This window comes from Artemia sp. Qi Xiang Cuo, chromosome 16 (genome assembly GCF_049724085.1).
Source record: "Artemia sp. Qi Xiang Cuo chromosome 16, ASM4972408v1, whole genome shotgun sequence".
Lineage (NCBI taxonomy): Eukaryota > Metazoa > Arthropoda > Branchiopoda > Anostraca > Artemiidae > Artemia > Artemia sp. Qi Xiang Cuo.
This window is the reverse complement of record NC_142809.1, coordinates 33,282,034-33,308,227: the sequence shown is the minus strand read 5'-3', so window position 1 is coordinate 33,308,227 and position 26,194 is coordinate 33,282,034. Positions and strand designations below refer to the sequence as shown.

At 34.4% G+C, this 26,194-nt stretch overlaps 1 protein-coding gene across 1 annotated transcript in view; it reads right to left on the bottom strand.

Annotated features, from left to right (window-relative positions):
- LOC148942807 (uncharacterized) overlaps positions 1–26,194 on the bottom strand; it is a 259,132-nt gene that overhangs the window by 16,940 nt on the left and 215,998 nt on the right. Inside the window, exons 8-11 of the mRNA XM_089102069.1 lie at positions 11,472–11,637; positions 8,140–8,418; positions 4,878–5,082; positions 1,179–1,327 (exon numbers count right to left, since the gene is read on the bottom strand). Coding sequence (XP_088958195.1) covers positions 1,179–1,327; positions 4,878–5,082; positions 8,140–8,418; positions 11,472–11,637 — 799 coding nt within the window. The remainder of the gene's footprint in view (positions 1–1,178; positions 1,328–4,877; positions 5,083–8,139; positions 8,419–11,471; positions 11,638–26,194) is intronic.

Sequence of the window (26,194 nt, the reverse complement as noted above, 5' to 3'; positions counted from 1 at the left end):
GGTTTTTTTCAAAATTAAGGCTCTGAAGTGTAGTCAGCTGAAGGGGGCATGTCCTGCTCATGACCCACCGAAATATTGCTGTGCCCCACCGGTGGGACATGCGCCCACCTTGGGAATCACGGCGATTGACACACTCTAGGCACTTCATGTAAAATATTTCAGGCAGATAACAAGCAGTCAGGGGGTTGAAGTCTAGTGGATGGACTGAATGGAATCCGAATACAATCATAATTACCAAGGCTCATTTAAGTTGACTAATATGATGCCTAAAGGAGAGATTCTCACCAAAAAGAATACGCAGCAACGGAACATAACCATTACCAGGTCTACAGAGAGAGTCCCTTGAAACATGAAATTTCCGAAAATTAGGGGCAAGCCTGAGAAATTCGCAAAACAATGCGAAAAATCGACTTAACAACATTTAATGCCAGGTAATTAGTATTCAAACCGCATAATCTGTTTTTTTCTCAGTGCTCAACGAGACGACGGTAAAATTAATAGGTATAATCTTAATCGGTATAATCTAAGTAGTAGCCAGGTAGATGACCAGTTGCTCTTTATGTCCAAAACAATTATCTAATATCCTTAAGAGAAAATTTTTTAGGTGGCGTCATTTTTTCAAAAACGTTTGTGATTTATATGAAAGTGGTGCTATAATCTTGACTGAGGATATGTCTTAATTGCGAGAAGATTTGTCATTCGTAGAAGAAAGCAAAATAAAGGCCTTCATAGCAAATCAGTGGTAAACCTTGGGATGATTAGACGTGGAAACGATGGCTAAACTTTAATACCTAGAAACCCAGACCTTAAATTAAATGATATCTCTACCCAAATCTAAATTTGGGGTCAATTCATGTTGAGAGGGGGGAATCAGTTATAGAAATTGAATGTTTTAGCCACTAAATACCTATAAAGCGCACGTTTCTGTGGAATTTCTCTCATTTGGGGGAGAGGTCATAATAAATAGGATTTAAGTACTCATCATGATGAATACAAAGTCAGCAGTGTATTTATCATTTGGATAAATTAGAATGTAAAAAATGAAAAAAGGAAATTTCTTCATTTACTTCAAGCTTGTTTTGGTATATTTCAGACATGTGTGGTGCTTCACCATAAACGAATCTCTCTTGTCTTAATTCATATCAGTACTTAATTAATCGAATTGAAAATTGAATTACCTTATTAACTCCAGAGGAGGTTCGGAAAGGATATTTCAAAAAAGAGCTCATTCGTACATTTGGTTTCAGTGCTTCATAGCCATAAGCTACTATTTCGTTGAACTTATTTTTAGCCACTATTGACGGAATGAAGAGTTGTGGCAACGTCGCTGAAATAAAGATTGAACGAAAATAAATGGAAAAGAAAAAGAAACAATTAAAAACACGATCATAAAAAGCTTAATAATTATCATGACAATTATTCACAGCTAATAAATTTTCGCTGTTAGTATTATTTGTTTGAATCTGTGCATATAATTCTTTTCATTATGTCGCATAAACTATCTATAATAATGGTTCTTTTTTTACAAACGCCAGTGTAAATTAGAAAAGCCCGTAGAAATGACAATTATTCTTGAAAAAATTTCATTTGTTAAAAATAATCGCCGTGATCAGTAAAACATGTTAGTAATACTAGGGATTATATTTTGTCGGTAGAATAATTGGTTTATAAGATACAAAACTATTGTACAAATATTACTGGGGATATATTTAAACAAGTATTAGTTTCTCTCTCATGCAAGACGAAGGTCTTTATGGGATTTCCAGCATTTCATTGGTCAAGTTTTAATTAATCTAAATCATCTTATTGCTCTATCAAATTTTCACGCATTACATGACTTTTTGGGAACTGGGTCCCTTAGCATCTAGGTAAAATAATCCATTCCAAGGAATTACGATCAAAGCTTGTGCTTTTATTCTGTCACGTGGATTTTGTCTACTTTTCCTTTTCTTATTTCACTCAGGACAACTGAGTGGAGGTGCTGGCCAGAATAATTGCATTTTTCTTATTTTTTACTGCCCTGAAGCACATTATTTGCTTCATCGTTTGCGTTTGATGATTCCTTGGAGAGAAATTTACTCCTTTATTTTAGGAGTTTTTGGCTGAAACCCTTCTTCCAATGAAACCCTTCTTGGGCGCTGAAACCCTTCTTGGGCGCTCTCAAGCGAACGAACTTTTTTTCAGTACATTTAAAATTCTCTTAGTAGATGATTAACGATGCTCGAAGACTATTCTATTGGCCTATTTAAAGTTTTCAATACTCCATTTAAGTCTTAAGCAGCCCTGCAACGAAGCAGCCAAAAATAACCCCTCCCTCTAGGAATTTTCTAGATTTACACCACTAGTAGTAGTAGGAGTGCGTTGTTTATACCAGCTTAATAAAAATTTTAACTATATTCCAGAAAAAATGTGGATTCTAGAGTATTTTTTTACTACGAAACTTCACTGCTGCAAGTAACGAAAGGACTCCTTTGCACACTAGCAGAGAGCCTATTAAAGCAGCGTTTTTGTTGTTTTATTTTTTATTTACCATTTTCTTAAAGCAACCTTAAGCGATTACACTGATACAAAATAGTCTAAAACTTTGCCTGAACCACTGAAAAAAACGCATCCATTAGGAAAAAAAAATTAACAACTTTCTACCCAATCGCATACTTTTGGAATATCTATTGCACTTTAGGTGATGGAATCGGCCAATTTGATATGAAGAGTTCTACGAGATCGCAACACTCAGTGTGTACAAGGCGTTTGTCAAAAACAGATAGTTGAACCAGACTTAAATATAATTTTTGCAGCAGATCTTAGTTGGTTTCTACTAAAGTATGTCCTATTCGACAAACCATTGAGTTGGGTTAAGTGAAATCAGTTAGATTAGTAAGTACCCACAAAATCAGGATTGGTTTAAATAATAGGCCTATACAAAGTACAATGGCAGGGCCAGACAGTGATCAAAAACCTCCTTAGCTTTTGTGTAGTTTACTTTTGTACATACTACTGTTACTAGCAACCCATTTCAGCACCAGGTCACCAAGGCCCAGCAGAGCTACGCAACTCCGCGTCCCCTTTTTCGTAGAAGCATACAAGACTTAGTGTTATTTGTATTCACGTGTTAGTGTTCTTATAGTGTTATTTGTATATTTTTTTTCCATATTGCTGTAAAGACGACATAAATTAGCCATGGCTACGCTGTTCGATCTTAATAAACCTATGTCTATGTCTATGTCTATTCAAAGCTTCATTCTTTACAACCTCCTATGGAGTTTCGATTTCCTTTCAATCCTTTCTGGAATAATGACGTGTGCCCATGCCATTCAGGGATGAACTGATTTCCGTTGGCTCCATATGTATGGTCAAAAAGCTCAAATTTGGCCATCTACCCTCCTTCACTTGTAACATCCATAGATTCCGATACAGTAATATCAGTTGGAAAACTTATCTTCCAGATTTTTTTTTCAACTACGAAAAAACACTTTGCAAAGTGGCTACTCTACTTTTTCTGTCTTCAGTGCATCCACCATCTTTACTAATAATATTATGGATACTGACCATTCTCCCAGCAAATGAAAATTTACATTTTAAGCCAGATGGGCTCCTAGCCCAGACCTGCAAATGGTGAAAGAGATTGAATTATTCCATGAAGGTGGTCTTGGATGAGTGTGTGCGCTTTACTATGTTTTTCTTTGTTATTTTCCTTTTTTTCCTAGTGTGACTGTATGAAATCAGAGCGAAATTTCGAGAGAGGGCTACTTTGAATATATATCTAAATTACTAGATCACTTTTGAAACAACAAAAGAGATTTTACCGCAAACATTTTTTTTTCTGCCTTTCAGTGCCGCTAGGCAAAGATTTTGGCCCAAACTGGATCAAAATAAGAGTGGTGAGAGAAGCTCTGATTAGTGAATTTTTAGTCCGAAATCTTTTAACTTTCTATTAGAGACAAATAGGGAATGGGATTTCTACCCGAAGGCTATTGGAGATGGCGGGTACCCCCCCCCCCCCGCCTACCTTCAATTTTATGAGATAATATAATTAGACTAAAAGAAAGTAAGTATGACGGCACTAGACCCTGAAGGTCCAAACCGGCGGTGCTGATCTCCGTTTCGAGGCCCTTCAACTAGGAAGTTCAATGGGGGGGGGGGCAGCCATTCTGTGCTTTCGCACACCCTTCCTGCTGATCTTCCCCAGATTTCTCCAGGTACCCATTTAGAGTTGGGATGGCTCTGGCTGAGCTTACAGAGTCATGCCACTGACCCCCGTCCCAAACCAAATAACCGGTCACGCCAGGAATCGAACTAAGTAGATGAAGAAGGAATTGGATGCTAAGTAGATGAAGCACCTCTAATTGTCGAAATATTAATTTTCAAAATCATTTTATTCGGATAAAAATTTGAGATTTAAGGTAAAGAGAGGAGCTTTGGGTAGAACATGCTCGAGAAGGAAGAGGTTTTTCCTTACATTTAGAATGATCTTATTTGTGTAAAGCAAATATACCTAAGTAATAGCTATCATTCTCTAAGGGTTTCTTAGACAAAATTTATACTTTAGCAGAAATAACAAGAAGGAATAGGGTGAATGGGGTGGTGGTCCTCCTTGGGCTTAGGAACCCATTTTATAAATAACGCAGGAAAAATCCTGTAGCGTTTTCTTAGCGGGGATATAGTAGAGAGCGGAACACTATTTGAAGCTAGCACTCTTTTACTGGGACCCCACTGAAACTCGTTCTATGTATAGAGCATTGTAGCAGTTTCTTGACGCCACATAGAACGCCATAGAAATAACAGTACAGAAATGACAGCACAAAATGTATTTTTGTGAAAAAGTGCATTTCAGTTTTGGCAAGACTTTTTATGTACAGGTTAGAAAATCTAATACATACTTTGATTAGCAAGTATTCCTGCTCGAATAGAGCATGATCCAATATCCAATATCAGTGTGTCCCGATACAACGTGGGGGTCATAGGTGTTGGCGAAGGATGAACCCATGCGGAATTAAAATTTTCTTGAATCTGTGTTTGAAGGGCATTCATCCATTTTTCCGTCTCTTCTTGAGTACGACAACGAGTGGCAATATAATGTCCTTTCTACAAAAACAATAGTGATAATTACAAATTTAAAATCTTAATAAGTACCTTCCTCCACAGAGTGGCACAGACATTCTCTAAGGCAGGTTTAGAGAGCCTAAAAAAAGAAATTGTGAGACATTACATACCATTGGTTTCCTTTATCATCCACGACATAAATCTATAAAATATAAACGAATTAAGAAACACTGTAATTTTTAACAAATTTGCAAGCAAGAGTGATCTCTGCAAAAATAGGACGTGTTAAAAATAAAACATATAGTAAATCTTCTTCAATATTTGTGAGCCCCCCAAGCTTCAGAGCATACTGTCATTACCGTGACTTCCAAAAGTCTAATATTAATTAGAGGCCTTATCTTCCTATGCTTCCAAACTTTTTGCAACTGTAAAAAGCACCACGGCTATACCACTTTTTATATCTTCATTGCATTTATCATCTTTAACAATAATTACACCTGGGCAGTGAAGGATACAGGGGGCGATGGGGGGGGGGGGTCGGGAGAAAACAGAAATCATGGCATTCTATAAATTTAGGTCTCTAGTTGACGACTAAATTAGACTTGCTGGTTTTGTTAATATTTTCTTTAATTTCCGTAGCATAAAATCGAGATCTCTTTAATAGGACAATTGCTGAATATAAAATACTGATGCTGGGGTCTATTGGTTTCTTTACTCCGAAGATGGAATGGTTTTCTACCTCTTATCCACCCAAGTTATCATATTCATCACCATTATTTGCTACAATTAGTCAGTTTAAAATCTAATTTCACAAACATTCGCCCATTTCTTCGCACTAAGTCAAAACTAGCTTAGTGTTATCCTTGAATAGTCCTGAATCATCAACGTCATCATTGATGAGCTAAACAATCATTAAAAATACATATTTAAATTTGTCATGCCAAACTTTTTCCAAAGGAATGTTTTTGGTGCTTCGTAAAGCCAATAATACAGTATACCAGATTGCAATATTTATAAATCGCAAAATCACTCAAACCAGCCACCTCACCTCACCTTTGGAAAATGTAAGCATGAAGTGTTTCAATACTGCCTGATTTTAGGTATTGCCTTATGAACAAAATGAGGAATCAGACATACTAAAAGAAGCAAAATTCCAAATCAAGATGAAAGTGATCTTTTAAAGTGAGTTTTTCGCGTCAAAATATGTAGTACCGTTTCCGTTAAAAGCTGCTAATTAATAAAAATGACCGTATATTAAATCCAATACAGGTGAATCCATTAAAAACAGCTGTGACTGCGGGTACAGTGAAGTTCATTTTTGGAACCAGGACAGATTTAAACCGAAATAATAACATTTCATATTATACAAATACCAGTTTTTGACCAGTTAAAAAAAAAACTCAGCAATTCCAAATTTATCCCCAGCAAAACCCATCTGCATACCTTTATAATGTTCGTTGGAATTTTTCTTTTTTTAGATTATAGTTTCAAATATTATCAAAAATAAGTAAGGATGTTCTTATTAGTACATAAAAAAGTCATTTTCTTGTAGAAAGACAGTAAGATCAGATGTTAATAATGAATTTTTTATAATCATGAATTGAATCATCTATTAGATCTCGACTGAAACTCTCCTTTAATTTCCTGAAAAAGTTGTTTAAACAACTATTTATATTGATATACTAGCTGCTTTTCAGTCTTCCTTGCAACTTCTCCCCTAATTCATTTCACTTTTGTTCTGTCCTTCTCCATTGTGGTAAATTGAATGCTGTGGCAAGATTATGTTAACTGGGAAACTTGCTCCAAAAAAACATCCCCTAAAGAATTATCCGAATAAAATTTGACTAAAAGTCTCTCTAATTTTTTTCCTATGGATATATTCATAAAGACACTCCTATTAGATACAACGCTGTAGCGTTGCCTATAGTAAAGAGCTGTTTGCCTCCCATGGAAGATTTTTACCCCTGAGATATCCCCAAAAAGGTATTGTTAAAATCTAGGGGGAATTCCTAGAGGGTACAGCCCCTCCCTCCTATTGACACCATTAACCCGGCCCCTTTATCCCCCCTCTTATACCAGACCTCAAATCTGAGATAGCTGTTTTGTTAAAATTTGTCTAAGAAGGTGCTTTCAAGTTCCTTCCTTCACTTCCTCTCACCCTTGAACATTGAATTCTTTTTTTACGCGGAAAATTTGTCATGCTGCATAGCTAAAACTTTTAACAGTAGATCAACATCTTAAATTAGGGCCTGAAAGGGCGTCTCCAAGCTCCTGCCTCCATTTATTCCAACCCAGAAAGGCACATTTTTGGAACTTAGAAATCGCTTGTCCAAGTCCACACATCGATGCCATTACACTTAAAAATAAGAAAGTTGAGGGGAGACGCATTTAAAAACGGCTTCCCAAACTCTTTTGTTTGGAGTTTTATCTAATAGGTGTAACAATTTTCCAGCTTCATGACAATTTGCTATTCAGCTGCTTTTCGGGTAATTTTTAAGGATAATTATCCCAGAGCAAAACATTACTCTGGAGCAAGTTCTCTGTGTAATTTTTTTCCTTGGGTGAGCTCCCTGGGTGTCAGTTTTTTGGAGGTAATTTTTCTGGGGCGATTCATTCGGATTCGAGTTTGCTTAGCAAGGATACTTTTATCTTGTTTTGGTTTGATAAAACATTGTGATCTTCTATGTTTAATCACATTTACTTCTTATTTTTATATTATTAGGAAATTTCTTTGTCTTAAAAAATATACAAAAATAAATACACTCGACAAACATTTGAAGTTACGTGACAAGCAGGGTAGAACACGGATAAGAAGCCAAATTAGGAGAAATCCCAGACAGTTGAATGGACTAAATTATGATACGCTTAAATATTAGCACAAATTGATGGCTGTCATAGCGGAAAACTAGATAGAGAATACATATATTTGTCTATACTTTAGGTTACACAACTTTGGTTACTGATTATAACTTGAATATACATTTTCTAAACTGAAATGTCAATTTTCCCCAGACGCTTTCAAATCCCTTCCCCTAGTAGATGTCAGGATTTTTTGCCTTCATTTTAAATAAACAAATTCAATAGAATCACAGAACTTACACCATCGTCAATTCCAATCATATTTCCCTCTCCAAGCTGTATTTCACCGCCCATGAGTTGTATTTTTAGACTAGGTTTTTCATTTTGGTTTGACTGATAATAATATAAATATCCATTCTCTAAACGAAAATATCTTTTCTTCCAGGCGTTCCAAAAAGTTGCTTTCTTTCTTCCTGAGGGTAATTTATCTAAATATCCCTCAATGTTTACGTAAGCTGTAGCCGTTTTTGCTGGTGGTGGTGGTGTAGGGAGAGTATACAGCAGATTCACTAGAGGAGTCTGAAAAGGAAAGAGACGCTTCTAATAGAATTAAATTTACACACACTCTAGAAGGTACGAACACTTGAGCTTTTTATTTAGAGTGGGCGTAAATTTGGCGGTTGGAACACAAGCAAAAAACATGAAAAAGGGAGAATCATATGGAATTTATAAGATACTACGGAAAATCGCAATAGATTGTGGGGAAGCACAGGCTCAAAGGGCCCCATTCTGCGTATTAACCTGATTCCTGGCCCCCAGATTGTAATTAGTCTCCAAAAACCACTAGCCGTCTTTTGCTAAAGTTTCATTTCCCAACTTCCATTGCTTAATTTAAAAAAAAAAACTGCTGCAAATTTAATCGTTGACATATTTGAATTTTATTTTATTATTAATTCGTAGTAATTAACACACTAAAATATCATGTAAACATTCTGTATAACAAATTAACGCAATTATGATGACCTTAAAATAGAAAGTAATATGTTATATCGAAGGTAAAGTTATTGTATTAAAAAAATACAACCATATATATTTATTTTCATCAGATATTTCATTTTACGGTACTTGTCGGTTATTGGAAACATACCCAAAAAGTGAAGTAAGGTTAATCCTAATAAAATATAACAAAACATGATGATAAAATGATGCTTTAGAAACAAAATTATGGAAACATAACCTAACCCAACGTAAACTAATCTAACTCCCACCCCTAATGTGCAAATATATAGCCCAAAATATACAAGTCCAATGTATTCTGTCTAAGTCCAATGCATTTTATCATCTTTCACTTGTTTTTGTATTTATAAATCCGATTTTCTGGGATGTAACCTAAGCGTAATTCTTGAATGTGTTTACAATAGCCGACAAATACACATTTTATACTGGTATAGCCCCCCCCCCCCCCTAACAATTAAAAGTGATTATGAAAAACCCCATAAACATTGCATCTTTGGATTACATGATGGCAAAGGACGCGTAAATACATCCTAAAAATATAGTAACTTTAAAAAGTACACATATAAACCATGTGTCTGTTTAGTTTCACAAAAATATTTAAAACCTGTTTACATACTTTAAAATCCGTATTTAATTATATGATTTTGGAGCTTCGCTTAATACTTTTTTTCTGTTTGTTTCTTCTGATGAATAACTTCAATGATGGTCCTGAAAATGTTCATCACAAATTGTTGTTTTTACATTAAAAAAGAATCAAATTGCATGACAGGATGTCATTAAAGCTTGAAATATTGTGCATGGTTCAAAACCGACATATTCTGATTCAAACACATTCCCTATATGTGTCACTTCGCTTTATAACGTTGCGTGGTTTCATGTTGTTAACCATGTAGAAAAGGAAGTATTTCATATGACGTAAAGTGCATGGTTACATTCAATCATTTCAGCCAAGTCTTGTCGAACCTACATAGTCGATTATGTGGGTAGATTAAAGCCTAAAAAGCTAAGTTGTCTACGAACCATTAGAAACAAAACGGTATTAAAGCATTTAATCGTCATTAAATAGAGAAATTAAGTGGATAGTATCCGCCCGTAAACATGTATCCCCGGGATACACGTTTAACATATTGTACTTCAGTAAAACTAAAAACAATTTTATGCAATTTCGAAATAGTCAATAAAAGATTACTACTGGCAAATCTAGGGGACCCTGCCCCCCCCCCCCCCAATATTATTTCTGGTACCCTCATTCCTTGTTTTTTTTTCTGTTTTTCCCTCTTTTTTAAAAATAAACTTGTCAATATGGTCAATTATTTGAGCCCTTGTCCCATTGCCCCCCCAAGATATTGCTTATTGGCACCCTTGTCACATTGGCTAATTTTCCAGTTTCCACAAATTAAGGAAATATTACGAGTCTGTTTATTTGAACCAATATTGCGGATATATATTTCATCAACTGCGAAGCAACAACTTTTGTTCGTTTTAAGTTTCATCTTCGATCTTTACTTCATGCAGAAAAAACTTTTTTTTTAATTACTTTTTTTTATCAAACTGTTACCTGGGGTATTGCAGAGCTCTGACTTTCTGGAATCAAGAGCATTGACCCCTTCATTGTATGAATCAGAAAAAGGAGGTTAGGTATCAATTATCTATTGATGCGATATTAGGCATAGTATCAATCATCAGTCCTTTATTAACTGTGTCCCGAAATACAGCACAGAATAAAATGAGCCTCAACCCCATCTGATATGTATAAACATTTTGCCCTTCAGTCAATAGGAACTAGCCCAGTAGCAGAACGTTGCTTTGTGTGGTGTGGTACTTTATTTCTAATTGGTTAAATGAAAACTAGTGATCTGGGACGTGAATACTTCATTTTTTTCTGTCTCGGTACAAAAGTTTTTACTTCTATTCGGAAACTAGTTATTGATAATATGCCACTGGTTTTGGCAAATGTCCAGGATTGCTATGAAAGTTAAAACGGCCTTAAAATAAATGTATCCGTGCAGTCTCTGAACGTTACAAAAAGAAAAAAAAAAATTCACCGACTATACCCCGGTTTGAAGCCCCTTATCCAAAACATTTTATTTCAGATTAAGAAACCATTGTTTCTAATAACAGGTCTCACATAAGGGGCCAAAATCGGGATTAATTTTTCTACTGGATTTTTACGCTCCTTGGTACCTTTGCCTTCTCTCCCAAAAATAGTTGAAAACCTATATATAAGCTTAGGGGCCACTTTTCTACAACTCATGCCCTTCTATTCGACAATATAGCCCTGCTTCCCAGCAGACAATTTAGAAAAAAGCTCTGTAATTTGAATAAAAAGTGCCCAAGAATTTAGAAAAATTAGAATGTGAGGGGAATGGTCACCAAGCCAGGGTTGCCATCCCTAGGGATTTATCACTCTTTCTTATGTTTTTATATTGCCTAAAAATCACTAAATCAGCACATAAATCACTTGATTATTGAAGAAAGTCCCTAAATAAATCAAAAAAACACTAAAATCTAGTGATTTTTCACCGAGTGGCAACCCTGCCGAGCACCTCTCACCTGCGTACGTCCCAAAGTCTTGGGGTGAACCCTATGTAATAATCTGAAATAGTTATGCTTACAGGGTTCCAGCTTGAATTGATAGTTTTCGATTCAAATCGTTCTATTTCTAAATTGGCAAATTGTTTGATTATTGACTCAATAGATGGAACCAATTTTCGATTTTCCTTACTTGAGCTTGATGGGGAAACTTCTTCGTTTGTCTGTATATCTATAGAAGATGAGGAACTGAAAAAAAAATGTTAAATTTAGAAGATTTTGGAAGTCCTAGCATACACGATTCTAGAGGTTTTTACACATTGTTTATAAAGGACCTTAAATAAAAAACAGAACGATTTTTAAGTATTTCCACACGAGATTCTATCACTGCCGAAATATTGGGAAAAGATAAACTAACTAGAAAAACGAACACTACACAATTGAAGAAAGGTAAACTTGTAACTACTAAAATTCACTTATTTATTTGAAAACCCGCCATACTAAGAAGGAAAAGACGGAGCGAATAGAAAACAGTTAAAAATACAGCAAACACTCTGATAATCCAGGGTCAGTACCAATGCGAAAAGTGGTTTAGCTTGAACAATCGAATAAAGACAAAGACTTATAAAAGTAAAAACAATTATTTCGACAAATTACTAAGTCAGTTCCGAAGACCGAAACTAGTCCAGGTTCTTAAATCGAATGTTTTATACAGAAACTTGTCTTTCAACGCAAAGAATGGGATCGGAAATAACAAAATGTATACAAGCCTGCCCCCTGCTAAGTGCCTACGGCGTACCCCAAACCTCCCTGTGGAATGTGTATACACTGGTTCACAAAAAAACTTTTGTGTATTTTTTGTAGATTTAGTTTTTTTTAACAAAAATATAAAGAAAAAGGTAATTTTCAAACTCTAGTGGTTAATTCTCCCCCACCAGTTGGCATACCTGGGAAGTGCAGATCTTATTCTATTTCCGGGTTGCTCATAATAAATTCAATGGGTTTTTGAAAATGACAAAAATAAAACCAAACCTAAAATAAAAGTGTCCACGCCTGTACTAAGTGCTAGATAAAAATAAAGAGTTCCCAAGATATAGCATGGAATAGCTTTTCTATGAACAAAATCCCAATTCCCGTAATAATTGCTTGTTCTCTTCTTTGCCTGGTTTGTCAGTAGAATGGGGGGTGCCAGTCGTGACTACACCACGTGGTTTATGGTTTTCTCAGTGAGAATGAAAAAACAGATGAAAGTCTCACTTGAAAAACCATGAATTTTGTCGCATTTATGGTTGTTTTCATGGTTGGATATGTGTGTTGTTAGATTTATTTGATGTTTTTCTCGGATGTCAACATCAAATTATGGATGTTTTATGGTTTTTGTCAGTGAGAACTTAAAAAACATGAATTTTGACGCTTATAGTTATTATGGCTGTTATGTACAATTTATTAGGACAAAAATTTGACTTTAATACTTTAATATCAATTTATACTGAAAAAAATGTGTATCAATAATTTTTAATAAAATTTAGTCTGAATTAAATTCTTAGCATTAAAATTAATTTAAATATAGAAAATTCATCTTTTTTTTATTTATAAGTGTGAAAACCATACTCAACGAGGTCCTCGTGGGAGTCAGAACACCTGTGCTGTCGACCTCAATTCACCTATCGTGAATCAATAATTCCACTTAGAAACAACAAATTAATTTTCCCTTTCTTGACAGATCAATCAATCAATGACATCATCTGTCAGACTTTAAAAATTTTCGCCTAGAAACATTTCTCCAGGAATAGATCCAAAATCATTAATGTCTTTGCCTCGGGAACAGTTCTACTGGTCGAACTCCAAAGGATATTAATAACCAAAGGCCATGGACACAATTAGGCACGAAACATCTTAGCGAGGACTTGTTTTCGCGCGCGAACAGGGTTCCAAATAATTTGAAATGCATTGACGCAGAGATGCCAATAACAAAGGAACACGCTGAATTTGCGTTTAGGGATTATTTGGGCGAAACCGTTTTAGACAGGTTATGGAACTATTTCGGTGAAACAGATAGAGACATTTTAAAAGAAGATTTTTGAAGAGATTTTGGAGGAGGTTTTGAGTGTGGTCGTTATAATACACAAGTTTCAATTGAACAGTGTTGTGAGGTCCTCTACCCCAACCCCAAAGGTTCCGATCCCCCTACCACCACCCCGCAGGACGCCACCGGGCCTCAAAGGGTCTCTGGGCTTCCAAAGGACCCCCCCCCCGGACCCCCAAAGACCCTCACCCAGTTCCCCAAAGGTCCCCAGGCACCCAAAGGGCCCCAGACCCTAAAAAGGCCATACCCGAGCCCCCAAGGCCCTCACCTGTCCCCCAAGGTCCACCAGACCCCCAACAGCCCTCCCCCGTCCCCAAACGTCCACCAGAACCCCAAAAGCCCTCCCCCGGTCCCCAAAGGCCCTCCCCCGGTCCCCAAAGGCCCTCCCCGGGCGCCCAGGGCCCCCAAAGGGCCCCGAGGACTCTACCCCTACCCCGAAGGAAGCCTCCGGACCTCAAAGGTCCCCCAGGCTCCCCAAGGCCCGCACCCGGCCCCCAACCGTCCACCGGGCACCCAACCGGCCCCCAGACCCTAAACAGGCCATACCCGCGCCCCCAAATGTCCTCCACCCCTCCCCAAAGGCCCTCACCCGGTCCCAAAGGTCCACCAGGCACCCAAAGGGTCCCAGACCCTAACAAGACCATACCCGAGCCCCCCACAGGCCCTCACCGGGCCCCACAGGTCCACACGATCCCCTAAAGCCCTCCCCCGGGCTCCCAAGGACCTCCCCGGGCTCCCCCGGCTCCCAACGGGCCCAATCGGGGCGCAAGGGCTCCCCGGACACGCCACGGCCGCCACCCCGTCCGCAAAGGACCACCGGGCTCCTAAAGGACCAGTCGGTCCTCAAGGACCCTCTCAGACGTGCAAAGACCCTCCCCCGACCCCCAAAGGCTCACCCCGGTCCCCAAAGGTCCCCTCAGGCTCCCATATGACCACTCCACCCCTCAAGGGCCCCTGGATCCCCAAAAGCCCACCCCGGCCCCCGCCAAATAACCCCCTCTCCAATTTTTACACATTTTATTGCATTATTATATCCTTTTATAACAAGTTCCTTTCATAATGTCCCTCCTAAACCCATTTTCCAACTTGAAGTACTTATCTTTTTCACCCACTTTCTCAATGAAAAAGAAATTAGTTTTTAATCAATTCTAATTTTCCAAATAATATAAAAATTTTCCACTTTAGTTCAGATCTGTCTCGAAGAGATGAAAAATTTAAAATACTGTTCCAAATTTTTCGCAGAAGATAAAAAAGTTCAAGTTTTCTTCTGAATTTTACCAAAGAACGTGCTCCAATTCTAATTTCTCCAGAGAAAACAAAATCTTCCACTTCAGTTCTTTATTTCACAAAGACATAAAGAAATTTAAAGTTCAAGTCTAAATTTTTCGGTGGAAGATGGAAAAAGCAATACCACACTTGTGAATATTGTCCCGGAAAATAAAAAGTTCTAGTTCAATGTACAGTTTCCACAATGAAGTCAAGGAAAGTTCAAGTTCTCGTCTGAATATTACCACCTAACATAATCCAAGTCTAATTTTTTCAGAAAAAACAAAAATAATCATCTTCAGTTCTCTATTTCGCAATGAAATAAAGAAATTTAAAGTTAAATAAGAAATTTTTCGGAGGACGATAGAAAAAGTAATACCATACATGTGAATATTTTCCCGGAAGATAAAAGTTCTAGTTCAATTTACAGTTTCCTCAACGAAGTGAAGAAAGGTTCAAGTTCTCTTCTGAATTTTACCAAATAACACGCTTCAAGTCTAATTTAACCAGAAAAAACAAAAATCTTCCACTTCAGCTATTTATTTCACAAAGACATAAAGAAATTTAAATTTCAATTCTAAATTTTTCGGTGGAAGATAGAAAAAGTAATACCATACTTGTGAATATTTTCCCGGAAAATACAAAGTTCTAGTTCATGTTACAGTTTCCTCAATGAAGTCAAGAAAGGTTCAAGTTCTCTTCTGAATTTTACAAAAGAACACACTTCAATTCTAAATTGTTCAGAGAAAAAAAATATCTTCCACTTCAGTTCCTTATTTCACAGACATAAATAAATTTAAAGTACAATTCTAAATTTTTCGGTGGAAGATAGAAAAAGCAATACCATACTTGTGAATATTTTCCCGGAAAATAAAAAGTTCTAGTTCAATTTAAAATTTCCTCAAGGAAGTCAAGTACAGTTCAAGTTCTCTTCTGAATTTTACCAAAGAACACGCTTCTATTCTAATTTTTTCAGAGAAATCAAAAATCTTCAACTTCAGTTCTTTATTTCACAAAGACATAAAGAAATTTAAAGTACAATTCTAAATTTTTCGGTGGAAGATAGAAAAAGAAATAACACACTTGTGAATATTTTCCCGTAAGATAAAAAGTTCTATTTCAATTTACACTTTACTCAATGAATTCAAGAAAAGTTCAAGTTCTCTTCTGAATTTTAACACAGAACACGCTTCAATTATAATATTTTCAGAGAATACAAAAATCTTCCACTTCAGTTATTTATTTCACAAAGACATAAAGAAATTTAAAGTACAATTCTAAATTTTTCGGTTGAAGATAGAAAAAGTAATACCATACTTGTGAATATTTTCCCGGAATATAAAAAGTTCTAGTTCAATTTAAAATTTTCTCAACGAAGTGACGAAAAATTCAACTTCTCGTCTGAATTTTACCAAAGAATAAACTTCTATTCTAAGATCACCAGAGAACATAAAAATCTTCCACTTCAGTTCCTTATTTCACAAAGACATAAAGAAATTTAAAGTTCAATTCTAAATTTTTCGGTGGAAGATAGAAAAAGCCATACCATACTTGTGAATATTTTCCCGTAATATAAAAAGTTCTATTTAAATTTACAGGTTCCTCAAATAATTGAAGTAAAGTTCAACTTCTCTTCTGAATTTTAAAACACAACACTATACAAGTCTAATATGTTCATAGAAAACAAAAATCTTCCACGTCATTTCTTTATTTCGCAAAGATATAAAGAAATTTAAAGTTCAATTCTAAATTTTTATGATGACGATAGAAAAAGCAATACAATCCTTGTGAATATTTTCCCGGAAGATAAAAAGTTCTAGTTCAATTTAAAATTTTCTCAACGAAGTGAAGAAAAATTCAAGTTCTCTTCTGAATTTTAACAAAGAATAAAATTCAATTCTAATTTCACCAGAGAAAATAAAAATCTTCCACTTCAGTTCTTTATTTCACAAAGACATAAAGAAATTTAAAGTTCAATTTTAAATTTTTCGGTGGAAGATAGAAAAAGTAATACCATACTTGTGAATATTTTCCCGGAAGATAAACAGTTCTAGTTCAATTTGCAATTTACTCAATGAAGTCAAGTAAAGTTCGAGTTCTCTTCTGAATTTTACTAAATAAAAAAATTCAATTCTAATTTCACCAGAGAAAATAAAAATCTTCCACTTCAGTTCTTTATTTCACAATGACATAAAGAAATTTAAAGTTCAATTCTAAATTTTTCGGTGGAAGATAGAAAAAGTAATACCATACTTGTGAATATTTTCACGGAAGATAAAAAGTTCTAGTTCTAAAGACAAGGTTCTCAATTAAGAAACTTACAGGTCAAGTTCACTAATTAATATTACCAAAGAACTTGAGTCAATTATAATTTTTACAGAGAAAACAAAAATAATAAACTTTAGTTATTTATTTAACACAGTAATAAATACAGTTAAAGTTCAATTATAAATTTTTCTGAGTAAGATAGAAAAAGAAATACCATACTTGTGAATATTTTCCCGGAAGATAAAAAGTTCTAGTTCAATTTAAAATTTTCTCAAAGAAGTGAAGAAAGGTTCAAGGTCTCTTCTGAATTTTACCAAAGAACAATATTAAATTCTAATTTCACAAGAGAAGATAAAAATCTTCCACTTCAGTTCCTTATTTCACAAATACATAAAGAAATTTAAAGTTCAATTCTAAATTTTTCGGTGGAAGATAGAAAAAGAAATACCATACTTGTGAATATTTTCCCGGAAGATAAAAAGTTCTAGTTCAATTTACAGTTTCCTCAATGAAGTCAAGGAAAGTTCAAGTTCTAGTCTGAATATTACCAAAGAACATTCTTCTATTATAATTTTATAACAGAAAACAAAAATCTTCCACTTCAGTTCTCTATTTCACAAATACATAAATAAATTTAAAGTTCAATTCTAAATTTTTCGGTGGAAGATAGAAAAAGTAATACCATACTTGTGAATATTTTCACGGAAGATAAAAAGTTCTATTTCAATTTACAGTTTTCTCAACGAAGTGAAGAAAAATTCAAGTTCTCTTCTGAATTTTACCAAAGAACAAAATTCAATTCTAATTTCACCAGAGAAAATAAAAATCTTCCACTTAAGTTCTTTATTTCACAAATACATAAAGAAATTTAAATTACAATTCTAAATTTTTCGGTGGAAGATAGAAAAATTAATACCATACTTGTGAATATTTTCCCGGAAGATAAAAAGTTCTAGTTCAATTTACAGTTTCCTCAAAGAAGTGAAGGAAAGTTCAAGTTCTCTTCTGAATTTTACCAAAGAAAAAAATTAAATTCTAATTTCACCAGATAAAATAAAAATCTTCCACTTCAGTTCTTTATTTCACAAATAAATAAATAAATTTAACGTACAATTCTAATTTTTAGCTGGAAGATAGAAAAAGTAAGACCATACTTGTGAATATTATACCTGAAGATAAAAAGTTCTAGTTCAATTTACAGTTTCCTCAATGAAGTCAAGTAAAGTTCAAGTTCTCTTCTGAATTTTACAAAAGAACAAAATTCAATTCTAATTTCACAAGAGAAAATAAAAATCTTCAACTTCAGTTCTTTATTTCACAAAGACATAAAGAAATTTAAAGTTCAATTCTAAATTTTTCGGTGGAAGATAGAAAAAGTAATACCATACTTGTGAATATTTTCCCGGAAGATAAAAGTTCTAGTTCAATTTACAATTTCCTCAATGAAGTCAAGGAAAGTTCAAGTTCTCTTCTGAATTTTACCAAAGAACACGCTTCAATTCTAATTTTTTCAGATAAAATAAAAATATTCCACTTCAGTTATTTATTTCCCAAATAAATAAATAAATTTAAATTACAATTCTAATTTTTCGGTGGGAGATAGAAAAAGTAATACCATACTTGTGAATATTTTCCCGGAAGATAAAAAGTTCTAGTTCAATTTAAAATTTCATCAACGAAGTCAAGGAAAGTTCAAGTTCTCTTCTGAATTTTAAAAAATAACAAAATTAAATTCTAATTTCACCAGAGAAAATAAAAATCTTACATTTCAGTTCTCTATTTCACAAAGACATAAATAAATTTAAATTTCAATTCTAAATTTTTCGGTGGAAGATAGAAAAAGTAATACAATACCTGTGAATATTTTCACGGAAGATAAAAAGTTCTAGTTCAATTTAAAATTTTCTCAACGAAGTCAAGGAAAGTTAAAGTTCTCTTCTGAATTTTCTCAATGAACACACTTCAATTCTAATTTCACCAGAGAAAATAAAAATCGTACACTTCAGGTACTTATTTCGCAAAGACATAAATAAATTCAATGTTCAATTCTAAATTTTTCGATGGAAGATAGAAAAAGTAATACCATACTTGTGAATATTTTCACGGAAGATAAAAAGTTCTAGTTCAATTTAAAATTGTCTCACCGAAGTCAATTAAAGTTCCAGTTCTCTAATTAACTTTACCAAAGCCCACTAGTCAATTCTAATTTTTCAGAGAAAACAAAAATCTTCCACTTCAGTTCTATATTTCACAAAGACATAAAGACATTTAATGTTCAATTCTAATTTTTCGGTGGGTGATAGAAAAATTAATGCCAAACTTGTGATTATTTTCACGGAAGATAAAAAGTTCTACTTCAATTTTAAATTTCCCTGGAAGATAAAAAGTTCTAGTTCAACTTGCTATTATCTTTGTGAAAACACACAAAATCAGAAAAAATGTTCAATGTTCCCTTAGTACCTATGCAATTAGACTAAAAATGAAGATATTTATGCAGAGTTTCAACTCGCTATGGCTAAGTTCGCTAAAAACAAGCTATTTTCTTGCGAAAACACACAAAATCAGAAAAAATGTTCAATGTTCCTTAAGAACCTACGCACTTCTACTTAAATGAAGATATTTATGCAGAGTTTCAACTCAATATGGCTAAGTTTGCTAAAAACAAGCTATTTTCTTGCGAAAACACACGAAATCAGAAAAAATATTGTTAGGTTAGGTTAAGTTAGATTAGGTTAGGTTAGCCTACGTACGCGCGCCGAGAGGTTAAGTTAGGTTAGATTAAGTTAGATTAGGTTAAGTTAGTTTAGGTTAGGTTAGATTAAGTTAGTTTAGGCTAGGTTAGCCTACGTACGCGTTAGATTAAGTTAGGTTAGGTTAAGTTAGGTTAGGCTAGGTTAGCCTACGTACGCGCGCGTACGTAGGCTAACCTAGCCTAACCTAACTTAACCTAACCTAACTTAATCTAACGCGTACGTAGGCTAACCTAGCCTAACCTAACTTAATCTAACCTAACCTAACCTAACTTAACCTAATCTAACTTAATCTAACCTAACTTAACCTCTCTGCGCGCGTACGTAGGCTAACCTAACCTAATCTAACTTAACCTAACCTAGCAATATTTTTTCTGATTTCGTGTGTTTTCGCAAGAAAATAGCTTGTTTTTAGCAAACTTAGCCATATCGAGTTGAAACTCTGCATAAATATCTTCATTTAAGCATAATTTAGTAGGTGATTAAGGAACATTGAACATTTTTTCTGATTTTGTGTGTTTTAGCAAGAAAATAGCTTGTTTTTAGAGAACTTAGCCATAGCGAGTTGAAACTCTGCATAAATATCTTCATTTTTAGTCTAATTGCATCGGTACTAAGGGAAAATTGAGCATTTTTTCTGAGTTTGTGTGTTTTCACAAAGATAATAGCAAGTTGAACTAGAACTTTTTATCTTCCGGGGAAATTTAAAATTGAAGTGGAACTTTTTATCTTCCGTGAAAATAATCACAAATACGGCATTAATTTTTCTATCACCCACCGAAAAATTAGAATTGAACTTTAAATTTCTTTATGTATTTGTGAAATAAAGAACTGAAGTGGAAGATTTTTGTTTTCTCTGAAAAATTAGAATTGAAGCGTGTTCTTTGGTAAAGTTCAGAAGAGAACTTGAACTTTCCTTGACTTCGTTGAGAAAATTTTAAATTGAAAGATAACTTTTTATCGTAAATGAAAATATTCACAATTGATGTATTGCTTTTTCTATCTTCCATCGAAAATTTTAGAATTGAACTTTGAATTTCTTTATGTCTTTGCGAAATAAGGAACTGAAGTGGAAGATTTTTATTTTACCTGGAGAAAGTAGAATTGAAGTGTGTTCATTGAGAAAATTAAGAAGAGAACTTGAACCTTTCTTCACTTCGTTGAGGAAATATAAAATTTAACTAGAACTTTTTATCGTCCGTGAAAATATTCACATGTATGGTATTACTTTTTCTATCTTCCACCTAAAAATTTATAATTGTACTTTAAATTTCTTTATTTCTTTGTGAAATAAAGAACTGAAGTGGTAGATTTTTGTTTTCTCTGGTGATATTAGAATTGAATTTGTTCTTTAGTAAAATTCAGAAGAGAACTTGAACATTTCTTCACTTCGTTGAGGAAATTGTAAATTGAACTAGAACTTTTTATTTTGCGGGAAAATATTCACAAGTATGGTATTGCTTTTTCTATCTTCCACCGAAAAACTAGAAATTTACTTTTAATTTATTTATGTCTTTGCGAAATAAAGAACTGAAGTTGAAGATTTTTGTTTTCTCTGAATAAATTAGAATTGAATTGTGTTCTTTGGTAAAATTCAGAAGAGAACTTGAACTTTCCTTGACTTCATTGAGTAAACTGTAAATTGAACTAGAACTTTTTATCTTCCGGGAAAATATTCACAAGTATGGTATTACTTTTTCTATCTTCCACCGAAAAATTTAGAATTGAACTTTAAATTTCTTTATGTCTTTGTGAAATAAGGAACTGAAGTGGAAGATTTTTATTTTCTCTGGTGAAATTAGAATTGAATTTTGTTCTTTAGTAAAATTCAGAAGAGAACTTTAACTGTCATTGACTTCATTGACAAAACTGTAAATTGAACTATAACTTTTTATAGTCCGGTAAAATATTCACAATTATAGTATTAATTTTTCTATCTTACATATAAAAATTAGAAATTTAATTTAAATTTATTTATTTATTTTTGTAATAATTAAATGAATTGGAAGATTTTTATTTTCTCTTGTGAAATTAGAATTGAATTTTGTTATTTGTTAAAATTCAGAAGAGAACTTGAAATGTACTTGACTTCAATGAGGAAACTGTAAATTGAACTAGAACTTTATATCTTCCGGGAAAATATTCACAAGTATGGTATTACTTTTTCTATCTTCCTCCGAAAAATTTAGAATTGTACTTTAAATTTCTTTATGTCTTTGTGAAATAAAGAACTGAAGTGGAAGATTTTTATTTTCTCTGGTGAAATTAGAATTGAATTTTGTTCTTTGTTAAAATTCAGAAGAGAACTTGAATTTTTCTTCACTTCTTTGAGAAAACTTTAAATTGAACTAGAACTTTTTATCTTCCGGGAAAATGTTCACAAGTATGGTATTACTTTTTCTATCTTCCACCGAAAAATTTAGATTTGAACTTTAAATTTCTTTATGTCTTTGTGAAATAAGTAACTGAAGTGGAAGATTTTTGTTTTCTCTGAAAAAATTAGAATTGAAGCGTGTTCTTTGGTAAAATTCAGAAGAGAACTTGAACCTCTCTTCACTTCTTTGAGGAAACTGTAAATTGAACTAGAACTTTTTATCTTCCGTGGAAATATTCAAAAGTAGGGTATTACTTTTTCTATCTTCCACCAAAAAATTTAGAATTGTACTTTAAATTTCTTTTTGTCTTTGTGAAATAAGGAACTTAAGTGGAAGATTTTTATTTTATCTGGTGAAATTAGAATTGAATTTTGTTCTTTGGTAAAATTCAGAAGAGAACTTGAACCTTTCTTCACTTCGTTGAGAAAATTTTAAATTGAACTAGAACTTTTTATCTTCCGGGAAAATATTCACAAGTATGGTATTACTTTTTCTATCTTCCTCCGAAAAATTTAGAATTGTACTTTAAATTTCTTTATGTCTTTGTGAAATAAAGAACTGAAGTGGAAGATTTTTGTTTTCTCTGAAAAAATTATAATTGAAGCGTGTTCTTTGGTAAAATTCAGAAGAGAACTTGAACTTTCCTTGACTTCATTGATGAAAATTTAAATTGAAATAGAACTTTTTATCTTCCGTGAAAATATTCACAAGTATGGTATTACTTTTTCTATCTTCCACCGAAAAATTTAGAATTGAACTTTAAATTTCTTTATGTCTTTGTGAAATAAAGAACTTAAGTGGAAGATTTTTATTTTATCTGGTGAAATTAGAATTTAATTTTTTTCTTTGGTAAAATTAAGAAGAGAACTTGAACTTTAATTGACTTCATTGAGGAAATTGTAAATTGAGCTAGAACTTTTTATCTTCCGGGAAAATATTCACAAGTATGGTATTACTTTTTCTATCTTCCACCGAAAAATTTAGAATTGAACTTTAAATTTCTTTATGTCTTTGTGAAATAAAGAACTGAAGTGGAAGATTTTTATTGTCTCTGGTGACATTAGAATTGAATTTTATTCTTTGGTAAAATTCAGAAGAGAACTTGAATTTTTCTTCACTTCGTTGAGAAAATTTTAAATTGAACTAGAACTTTTTATCTTCCGGGAAAATATTCACAAGTATGGTATTGCTTTTTCTATCTTCCACCGAAAAATTTAGAATTGTACTTTAAATTTCTTTATGTCTTTGTGAAATAAAGAACTGAAGTGGAAGATTTTTGTTTTCTCTGAAAAAATTAGAATTTAATCGTTTTCTTTGGTAAAATTCAGAAGAGAACTTGAAATTTCCTTGACTTCATTGAGTAAACTGTAAATTGAACTATAACTTTTTATCTTCCGGGAAAATATTCACAAGTATGGTATTGCTTTTTCTATCTTCCACCGAAAAATTTAGAATTGTACTTTAAATTTCTTTATGTCTTTGTGAAATAAAGAACTGAAGTGGAAGATTTTTATTTTCTCTTGTGAAATTAGAATTGAATTTTATTCTTTGGTAAAATTCAGAAGAGAACTTGAATTTTTCTTCACTTCTTTGAGAAAATTTTAAATTGAATTAGAAATTTTTATTTTCAGTGAAAATACTCACTTGTTTTTTATTACATTTACTATCTTCCACCGAAAAATTTAGATTTGTACTTTAAATTTCTTTATGTCTTTGTGAAATAAAGAACTGAAGTGGAAGATTTTTATTTTCTCTGAAAAAATTAGAATTGAAGCATGTTCTTGGGTAAAATTCAGAAGAGAACTTGAACTTTCCTGGACTTCATTGAGTAAATTGTATATTGAACTAGAACTTTTTATATTCCGGGAAAATATTCACAAGTATGGTATTGCTTTTTCTATCTTCCACCGAAAAATTTAGACTTGTACTTTAAATTTCTTTATGTCTTTGTTAAATAAAGAACTGAAGTGGAAGATTTTTGTTTTCTCTTAAAAAATTAGAATTGAAGCGTGTTCTTTGGTAAAATTCAGAAGAGAACTTGAACTTTACTTGACTTCATTGCGAAAATTTTAAATTGAACTAGAACTTTTTATATTCCGGGGAAATATTCACAAGCATGGTATTGCTTTTTCTATCTTCCACCTAAAAATTTAGAATTGTACTTTAAATTTCTTTTTGTCTTTGTGAAATAAAGAAATGAAGTGGAAGATTTTTGTTTTCTCTGAAAAAATTAGAATTGAAGTGTGTTCTTTTGTAAAATTCAGAAGAGAACTTGAACCTTTCTTCACTTAGTTGAGGATACTGTACATTTAACTAGAACTTTTTATCTTCCGGGAAAATATTCACAAGTATGGTATTGCTTTTTCTATCTTCCACCGAAAAATTTAGAATTGAACTTTAAATTTCTTTATGTCTTTGTGAAATAAAGAACTGAAGTGGAAGATTTTTTTTTTCTCTGGAGAAATTAGAATTGTATCGTGTTCTATAGTAAAATACAGCCGAGCTCTAGACCCATTCGCCACATCATTGGGGATATTGTAAATAGAAGTAGAACTTTTTATCTTCCGGGAAAATATTCAAAAGTCTGGTCTTGCTTTTTCTCTCTTCAACCGAAAATTGTAGACTTGAAGTTTAAATTTATGTATGTCTTTGAGAAATAAAGAACTGAAGTGGAAGATTTTTTTTTTCTCTGATAAAATTAGAATTGAAGCGTGTTCTATGGTAAAATTCAGAAGAGAACTTGAACTTTCATTGACTTCATTGAGGAAACTGTAAATTGAACTAGAACTTTTTATGTTCCGGGAAAATATTCACAAGTATGGTATTGCTTTTTCCATCTTCCACCGAAAAATTTAGACTTGAACTTTAAATTTCTTTATGTCATTGTGAAATAAAGAACTGAAGTGGAAGATTTTGTTTTCTCTGGAGAAATTAGAATTGGAGCACGTTCTTTGGTAAAATTCAGAAGAAAACTTGAACTTTTTTTATCTTCTGCGAAAAATTTGGAACAGTATTTTAAATTTTTCATCTCTTCGAGACAGATCTGAACTAAAGTGGAAAATTTTTATATTATTTGGAAAATTAGAATTGATTAAAAACTAATTTCTTTTTCATTGAGAAAGTGGGTGAAAAAGATAAGTACTTCAAGTTGGAAAATGGGTTTAGGAGGGACATTATGAAAGGAACTTTTTCTAAAGGATATAATAAAGCAATAAAACGTGTTAAAATTGGTGAGGGGGTTCTTTGGAGGGGTCGGGGGAGGGCGTTTGGGTATCCAGGGGCCCTTGTGGGGGGGAGGGGTCATATGGGAGCCTGTGGGGACCTTGGGGGACCGGGTTGAGCCTGTGGGGGTCTGGGGAGGGTCTTTGCACGTCTGAGAGGGTCCTTGAGGACCGACTGGTCCTTTGGGAGCCCGGTGGACCTTTGCGGACCGGGTGGAGGCCTTTGGGGGTCCGGGGAGCCCTTGAGCCCCGATTGGGCCCTTTGGGAGCCCGGGGAGCCCGGGGAGGGCCTTTGGAGACCGGTGGAGGGCGTTGGGGGTCTGGTGGACCTTTGGGGACCGGTGAGGGCCGTTGGGGGGCTCGGGTATGGTCTTTTTAGGGTCTGGGGCCCTTTGGGTGCCGGGAGGACCTGTGGGCCCGGGAGAGGGCCGGGGGGGACTTGGGGAGGCCCTGGGGGGGCGCGTGGAGGGCCTTGGGAGGGTCTGGGGCCCTTTGGGTGGCCGGGTGACGTTTTGGGGCCTGGTGAGGGCCTTTGGGAGCCTGGGGGACCGTTGAGGACCGGAGGCTTCCTTCGGGGTAGGGGTAGAGTAATCGGGACGCTTTGGGGGCCCTGGGAGCCGGGGGAGGGCCTGGGGGGACCGGGGAGGGCCTTGGGGCACCGGGGGTGGGCTTGGGTGGTTCGGTTGCCCCTGGGGGTACGGGTTATGGCTGGGGGTGGTCGGGGTTACCTTGGGGGCTCGGTGAGGGCCTGTGGGGCTCGTGTCTGGCCTGTTTATGGTATGGGTCCCGGTGGGTGCATGGGGACCTTTGGGGAACTGGGTGAGGGGCGTTGGGGGTCCG